The sequence below is a fragment of the Montipora foliosa genome, chromosome 3 (assembly GCF_036669935.1).
Source record: "Montipora foliosa isolate CH-2021 chromosome 3, ASM3666993v2, whole genome shotgun sequence".
In the NCBI taxonomy this organism is placed as follows: Eukaryota; Metazoa; Cnidaria; class Anthozoa; order Scleractinia; family Acroporidae; genus Montipora; species Montipora foliosa.
The window spans coordinates 27,934,681-27,943,289 of record NC_090871.1 but is presented as its reverse complement, the minus strand read 5'-3'; the positions used below and the strand labels follow the sequence as shown (position 1 = coordinate 27,943,289).

The window sequence follows — 8,609 nt, the reverse complement described above, 5'->3', positions numbered from 1 at the left end:
AGAACGATGCAAATATTAACGCTTATTACTAAAAGCAATCCTACCCTCACCTCCCAGTTTCTTTTTTTACCCGACGTACTGTCCACTAGCTCACAAACAAAACTGGAGATATGGGAACGAACGCGCAGGATTATCGCGACCCGAAGAAAGAAAAGAAGAGTCAAAGCCGAATCATATACTTCGTACCTTCGAAGAAGATTCCATTTTGCCATCTGTCTGTTCTGTACAATATCAAAACTCACTGGCCTTTTACCATTTTTTGTTACTAAACAGATGTATGGAAACATAAAATTTGTACTGATTTATTAAACCTATCATCTACTTGACATCTTGTACGCTAATTACCCAAAAAGAGTCAGCCAATTTGGCCCTCTCAATGATAAAAACCGATTTTGTTTATGAGTGTCAACTAACTCCACTAACTCGACTTTATATTTTCCAGAATGTAGTTTTACATCTTCTACTGAAACCTTTGATCCTAGAGCGATGTATCGGTACCCTAAAAGACATCGGACAGCAAGGATATTCGATACTGATGCCAGGTCTACAAAATCCCTGTTCCATAAGACCCATTTAGATAATACGTGGTTATAGTGAGAAGCACATTCACATTCACTAATCATTTCCGACAAATTGCCTGTAATTGCCTTGTCTCTCGATTTTACAGGGATCTCAAAATGGATACAGATAGTCTTTGGCATGGCTACATTGAATTCTTGGAGCGCGTTGCTGTGATAACGTTCAAAGAGGTCGTACATGTCGTAGCAGATGAGATGCGATACACTGAATTGCTTGTTTACATTTTCCATCAGATCTTGTCTTAATTTTGGAATCCTCCTGCAAGTACTGGACATCTTTTTCTTGGTCTGGCAATACATCAGCCAGATTTTTTCGACGTTTTGCTGCCAGTCGGGAGAAAAAGCTCTGGAATTGGTTCTTTGCCATCCACTCTGTTCTAGTGAACAGACGTTCTTTATGTTCATTTTTTGCAATTGGCATTCTACTGGAACTTGGGCATGGTCTGCTTTGCGTCCAGTTCTTTCTCCAAGGGTAAACCGAGCCGTTAGATACTCTTTTGCCTTCTGTGAAAATCTCACGTTACTCCTTTGTTTTCTAAGAGCCCACCCTGTTCGAAGAGGCGAGACAGCAGTACTGACTGCCGGAAAGGATGTTGGTCCCTTGGAATCTGACGAACAGCCTTGGATATTAGCGGCGTCAACCGATGAGAATTTGAGAGCCCAGTCTCTTCTGATAGCATCATACTGGTTTACTGTGCTGACGGTATGCTTGCCGAGGTCCAGGTGCAGCTCCAGTTGCTCAAACGTTTCGAAAGGCTCAACACATCCAAGAACGGAACAGTCGAAGAGTGGCGCCAGGCTTCTCTCTTAGCAGGGGGATCATAAAAACCTTGGAAGTTGTGGTTGCTGCTGAAATGGTCTATTTTGTTTACAGAAAGGAGCTTCTTTAGTTCTTGGACAAACCCGTTACTGCAGCAGTTGTTCTCCTTGCTGGGTGTTGTGATAATGCGCTCATCGTGTCCGCGGCAGTTAGAACATTGTGATCTTCGTTGCAGTAAGTGCCGATCGAGGACTTCATCGCACAGTATACGGTCACAGATGTCCTTGCCAGATTGCGGCTCTGAGTAGTGATAGCCTTGAACTGTACGTAACGTTAACTCTGTTTCCGACATCTCTTACAGCGGCTATCAGGGAGCTGACAGACCTCTGCATCCGGTGTGGAAAGAAAGTACACTTGATTTCCAGTCCTGGATAATCTTTCGAATTCCTGGGGTAGGGATGTCGGAGCTCAGCACCACGGAAAGAGCCTTCACTCGAGGTTATTGAAGCACAAGACTATAACTCACTTTGAAGTAAATTGGGAAGACGTGGTCAGTAAAGGAGGCTATAAGGACATTGTAAATACGTTTCTTTTGGCCGGGAAATTATTATAAATTAACGCTTCCCCCTTCAATAATTCCTGTATTGGTAATTCTAATAAGATTTCTTTTTTTCTTACGCCAACTAGTAAACTTCGGTGCGTTTTTTTGCAAACACTCTCCGTGTCTTCCTGCATCCGTAATCCGTCTCTTCTTTGATTTTAAAGTTACTTGAAGAATGTTTTAGGCTTCTGACGGTGAGCTTATGCGCCAATCAAATCGAAACTTTAACATCCCCCCACACTCCCCCAACCGGGCAAAGCTTTGTCCGCGTGGGGTGGGGAAAATTGAACCGGAAGTGTTAGGATTTTTTTCTTTTTCGGGCGCCGAAGTCGCTAACAGCTATAAAACACGTGTTTGGACGAGATGGAAGAATTTAAAGGAAGAGATATAGCATTTGTGAGCGATTGGCTTCCAAAAATATCTTCAAAAGTTGTCTGTAAAGGAATTTGGCTGCGTAATTCGTCCTTGTCATACTATAGAGTGAATACAGTATGGTACGTTTTCACATCCTCCATTTCATAGTTAAAGCTCTGAAAGCTGTACGTTTCTGTTAGAGGTAATCAACAGACCCTGAACAAATTAAAATACATGCAGTCATAAACGCTCTAGGCTCTGTTGTTGATAAATATACAGTTCCCTCGTTAAACAACCTTTGCCGTGTTTCGGAGTTAGAGCAGCTTGCTTATTACCATTGTCCGACTTAATTAATTCAATTTTCAAGTCATTTTTAATTGTATCAATATTAAAGTTGTGTTTTTGTTGTAGCTCAAGTCTGGTAACTAGATGCTTCTGTGAAGCATACACTGGCTTGCCTGTGGTACGTGCTACAGAAAATCAGAAGGCACTGAATTGTGTGGTATTGAAATACAGCATTCCAGTCTCTGAAGAATAACAAATAAAAGAGAAGCGAGAAACATTGGCTTCTGGGCTGACATGTTGATAATTTTCAAGTTCCCTCACAACTTCTTTTCACCACAAGTGTGCCCTATGAGCATCCGAAAACTTTGTGATACTAAACTTCACTGAAGTCAAGCCCTGTTTCGCGGGGTTAGTGTTGGGATGGGAGACCAAAACAATAAACCCCTCATAAAAAACAGAAATATCTGACCGAAAATACTATTAACGCTAACAAATGCGAACTCAGCAAGGTACAGATTCTGTTAGCTTGCTTTATGCAAAACAAATATTGATGAAAAAGCAAATAAATATTGATACACAGTTTTCAGAAAGAGCAGAAGGAAGTTTCCCGGACGGTCGATCGAGAATAAAATATTTACGACATGAAAACAACATTAATTTTGAACCGTGAATATAGAATATAAAAAGTTACGATCAGCGACAAACATTTTGGGAGATTTTTGCTACGTTCAAGTAAATTGCAAAATCGAAAGTGACATGGCCGGAATTCAGCGGGCGCCGTGATTAAGTTACCGCGGCATGTTTACTCGCCAAACAGTGAAGCATCTGTGTCAAATGATGGCAAGATATCGGGTTTTTGTAAGTTTCTTTTTCTGTCAAGTGTTATAAAGTTTGACAATGAAATGAGCGAAGTCAAAACAAAGATCACAATCGCCCAACTCTTGTTTATGCAAAGTCAAAATTTACCCTCCAAGACGCGTACGACGTTATTTATCACCAGGTAATTCCATCATTTTGGAAATAGCAGCTACTTTATTATTCATCTGCGTCACAAGTTTTCACTGATTTTGGGCCTCATTTTGTTGAAACTCAAGCACGCTTCCAACAGGCCTGTGAACCCTTCCTGCTTACAGAGCAATACTAAAAAACTTCTCCCATATCACATTTGAACCTTAAGCTCGAAAATTCAATACACAACATGATATTATAATTCACAAAGGCAGAAAATACCACAGAATCCTTTTCCAGCGAAAATTTTATTGAAACAAAAAACATATTTGCTCTTAGAGGCGAAAACCTCTTCCTATTTGATTGCGTGCGTGAAGACAAGGAACTCAATTGTGTCAAATTACCATGTACTTCAGGTAAATACTGCTCACTTTGATTTCGTCTCGACGGGCGATAGATTGTTGTCGAAGTTCAGTACTCGTCGCTTTTGAGATTCATGCCTAGTTTATCCAACTGACTTTCCATTATTGAGCTCCATAAGGGTATATTTTGTTTAAGGATCCACTAAAACGCCATTCGCGTTGCATGACTTTCGACGCCATTGCAGGCTGAGTTAATGATTCTACTGTGTCCACAAGAGCAATCTACGCAGTTCCACTACCCTCTCGATCCTAAGAAAATACGCGCAGAAGGCTCTATACACAAAGACACTACTTACCAGGGGAGTGACAGGCAAGACTTTTACCGACACGGAAAAAAAAAACAAAAAAAAAAAAAAAGAAAACAAACAAACTAAACGTAGACCTCGACTGGGTTTGCCCATAGGCAACCCAGTAAAAACGGCACATCATATAAAGGGTCACGAAACATGTGTTAGCATGTTTATATACAAGCTATATTAAGACGACAGGAGCCCGGCGACGACGATTGTTCTTTAGTTGGGTATGACAGACAAATCCGACCATAGGATAGGGGAGTTGAACACCATTTTGGCCCGAGGGGGCGGGAATTTGATATGCATTTCAAATGCCCGGGCTTTGCCCGGGGGAAGGGGATTTTGAAGTTTCGAGTTGATCGGCGCGTTCTTGTCATTCAGTATTCCAATACGCCGGTCTAAACCAAGTTCTATGGTAAAAAGCGATTAATACTGGAACTTGCAATAGATACCCTGATTAATAAACATATTTTTGAGTAGTTTTGTTGTTCTAGACTAGTTCGTTTTTACACCGAATTTGGTCTCAGTAAAGGGCGAATAGCAGCACCTAGACAATTTTTCCGAACATCAACCTTTTATTGGCTTTATTGCTGGATCATGTCCAAAGGAAAACTTTTCATATTCACAGTTCCACCTTCTATCTCTATTTTCGGCGTTGTATTTTTCAGTCTCGTTAAGTTATTCCGCGCCTTTTTTATTTTATGAAGTGGTGGAGATACCTGGGTATACGTAGCGTTGTTCACGTTGATGATAGTCTTGGATGACCTCGAGCGAACCGAGTCAGCCACTAAAGAAAACTCTGAAGTCATCAGGTCAGATTTCGCCCCTCGCAGGCTTCTTAGTCAACGAGGATCGCTACACAAGTCATTACCCGGTTTGGTATTGTCAAGGAAGGTGCCCAGGGGAGGGTGGGAAGATTTCATAAGGAATCAAGAATTGGACAGTTGGGCAGACTATTCTTTGTGTCCTGAAGGCACTTAAAGTACCTAAATTATCAGCAAGACAGTTATGCTAAGCTTTGGATTAGCCCTGTCCTAAGAAATTTAACTCGCATCTTGACTAAACACTGACAGACCTCTTTTGCTGTGCCCCACAAGATTAAATGGGACACACCTTTTTTGCTTGACAAATACAACAATTAGGCATATGCTTGCGAAGCCTTATTCAGTTTGGCGTCACAAACATATGCCTACAATGTTGTGAATGAAAGCGCTTTAAAGCCGTCGTAGTTAAAAAATATCGTGGGTGTTTTAGCTTGACACGAGGTAATGTTCCTGGAAAACTGATTGGACAAATTAGGTTTTCGAATAATGGTGTGTACCAAGACCAGAATGCTTCAAGCGACTTTTTTCTGCGAGACAAATTTTACAATTAAAGAGCAAAAAATCTGAATCATAACAGAGTAATAGAGCGTTTTGACAAAGCATTCTGCTCTACTGTTTAAATTTATTGCACGGCAACGAAGTTCAGTAATAGTTGGAACACTGATCAAGTTAATAAGTTGAAGCTCAATGAATTTTATTTATCCCTTTAACTTCTCTCGCTTGAAGCTCAGTACATCTAGGCAGGTGCATTACCTCACAAGATAAGGAATTAGGGAATTCTACATTCAACAAACCAAGATAGGGAAATTGATTTAGGGGATAACTGTGCTTGTAATACAAGACGTGCACGAGGGGATCTGGGGGAGGGTGCAGTGGGTGCGCACCCTCCCCCTGACATGACCTGCGGTTTTCTAATAAAACTGCCATTCTGCCAAAAAAAAGTCACCAGTCAGCTACGCCATTCCTTAGTGGTGCACCCCGTCCTAGGAAATTTCCTGGATCCGCCCCTGACGTGATTGGCAACAAAAGAAGCTTCTAGCAAAAGCAACTACCCAACTTGTGTACAACCTATGAGTGAATTGGCGATAGCTGTGAACGCTTCAGCGAAATAAAGGGATGATTAAAACTTATTGATTGTGATTCATTAAGGATATAATCACCTCCAATAGCAGCCAGAGAAGGAATTCAGAATAACTTTGAAGAAATTCAAATTTCTTGTGAAAGCTTATTTTGTTCAGTCATGAATTGAATGTCAAAAAATCTACAGTACTTGGCCTAAAAAATGGCAAGGTCGTCTGATTTAGCACCTCAACTTCAACACCTTTGAACAATTTTTTAAAAATTAATTGTCAGTACTTGCCTTATTTAACCCACCTAGCCCTCTCGTAGGCCTTTTAAGAGCAAGTTCTGGGTTTTAACATACACGTCGAATAATGTGATGCATAATCATTCATGGTAATTTCTAAACTCGTCACAATGTGTCACAAGTCTGCGAATTTCATGTATTACTTTTATGGTTAGACTCTTGGAAATTGTGTACATTTTTTCCCACTGATTGACAGTTTGAAAACGCTGTTTTATGACTGTCAGCTGTAGCGGAGCAAGCAATTTAAAAAATCTTACAAAGAAAACACAAATCGGGGAAATTGACCACCGGAAGGGCTTGTTCCGTTACCGTTCTGTGTACTTTTCTTAAATGTAAACTGCACGCCTGACACGTCCACCAAAGAAAGGCCGTTGTATCCCTGGCCAGAGGGGGGCCCAGAGATTAGTGCTTCGATATTATAATCCGTGTTTTTCTTTACATCAAGTGGCGTGTCAAAAACAATTTCAAATCCAAAGTAAGTATCACGATTGTATTCCATTTGCTGTGACCTAAAGCTATCCGTCTTGGTTTTAACAGTCAAATGGCTGTCAAGATCCTTGATCACTAATTCAACATGATAGTCGTTGTTCACTTTGCCAAATAAACAAATTCCATGCAACTTGATGTTGTTGTTCACGCTAAAAGTAAGGAAGTCTTTTGTCCCTCTGTAATCCCAACACCGACCCCTAGCTACCCCTATTTACCCTGTTAAATCTATCACAGGTGCGAAACACAGGGGATAAATCTGACCGCTTTGTCTCTGGAAATCCGACTGGGGTGGCCACCAATGCTGAATTGAAGAACTTTACGAGGTTGACTACTTCGTCTACAGTAAGGATTTTTGCGTCAAGGACAACGGTTGCAAATTCTTGTTCTTTCATCAAGGGAAAGCGGATTTTTTTAACTACTGCTTCCCCAAGAATCCCTCTTTTTGCTTCGCCATTTGCTTCTAAGCCTTGCTTTTTGCATTGCTTTGTCGCCCACAAGTGAACAGCTTTAAACAGGTCGATCTCTTTCATGGTAAGAGTGTCTCTTGCGATGATTGCCTCAAGCAAGGACCGTTGAATTGTCGAAAATCCATCTGAGTTCGCGACTGCTTCCGACTGTGTGTCGATCACTTTCCAACATCGATCTACCAAGGCTTTGTCGTCGTACTTTTCAGCCAATGGAAGGATGCTGAGGACATTTGATGGGTGTAAATTATTTTGCACATATTCGCTGCATTTATCAACCAGTGAAGGCACCATGTATTTCTTTGCCAAATAAAAGACCTCCATAACATTGCTTCCGCTTAAATTCACTTCATCGCTGTACATGAAACGAAACAACTCCAACAGACTGTTGTATTCACAGTCAGGCAGTTCAATGGAGCCACTAGTTTGCGCTAGCTCACCGTAAAACATAGCTTCAAACACAGGACTACCAATGGACAGCACAAAGTTGTGAGCTGCAATAATTTGCTTGCTTTCACTTTCGCCATCGCTTTCAGATTTACGAACTACGAACTTCACATCGCTGAAAAGGTCGTTGTTCAGCATAAACATGGTTCTTTCTCGGATTGTGGGCCTCTTTGCTTGCCAATTTTCCCGGGCAGACATCTTCGTTTTGAGAGGCAATTTAGATATGTTCACGATACTCCGCTTCCCTTCGTTGTGTCTGTCAAGCCGATGCTGAGCAACGTGACGATTCAGCCTATGAGACATACGTCACACACCGCCCCTTGCTGTGTGATGTGTGATGCATGAATATTCTGGCTTTTTACGTGACGTCGCAAAAAAAACTAAAGTTACAAATGTTGAGTTTCTTCCTTCATCGGGTTAAAGCCACTTAAAAAAAAAATATATCTGCTGGCCTGTTTTAAGGTTGGTAGCATGCTTTCTTTTTGAGAAAAAGCAGTTTGAATTTTGGATTTCGTCGCTATACGTGACATCTGGCGTGACATTATGCATCATATTATGCATGGATGGTTTCTGATAAAAGGTCCATGTATTGTTATGTGATGGTCACAATCAAACGTCAAAGTTGTTCTTTTCGAAAATTCATTTTATGGAAAGCCAGATAAATAAAGTTCACTCACCCACTATTTTCTGCGTTGTCCTGAGTGATTTGATGGGTTTTTGGGACACTTCGATTTCTCCTTCAGATCTGACGCGTCGTCACATACAATATAAATAGACA

At 41.0% G+C, this 8,609-nt stretch overlaps 1 protein-coding gene across 1 annotated transcript; it reads right to left on the bottom strand.

Annotated features, from left to right (window-relative positions):
* Positions 1–5,744: 5,744 nt before the first annotated feature.
* Positions 5,745–8,089, bottom strand: LOC137994699 (BTB/POZ domain-containing protein 6-like). The gene is given in 2 exon segments (XM_068840300.1): positions 5,745–7,099; positions 7,101–8,089. Coding segments are annotated over 2 exon segments (1,344 nt in total). The 5' UTR covers positions 8,030–8,089; the 3' UTR covers positions 5,745–6,684.
* Positions 8,090–8,609: the final 520 nt, after the last annotated feature.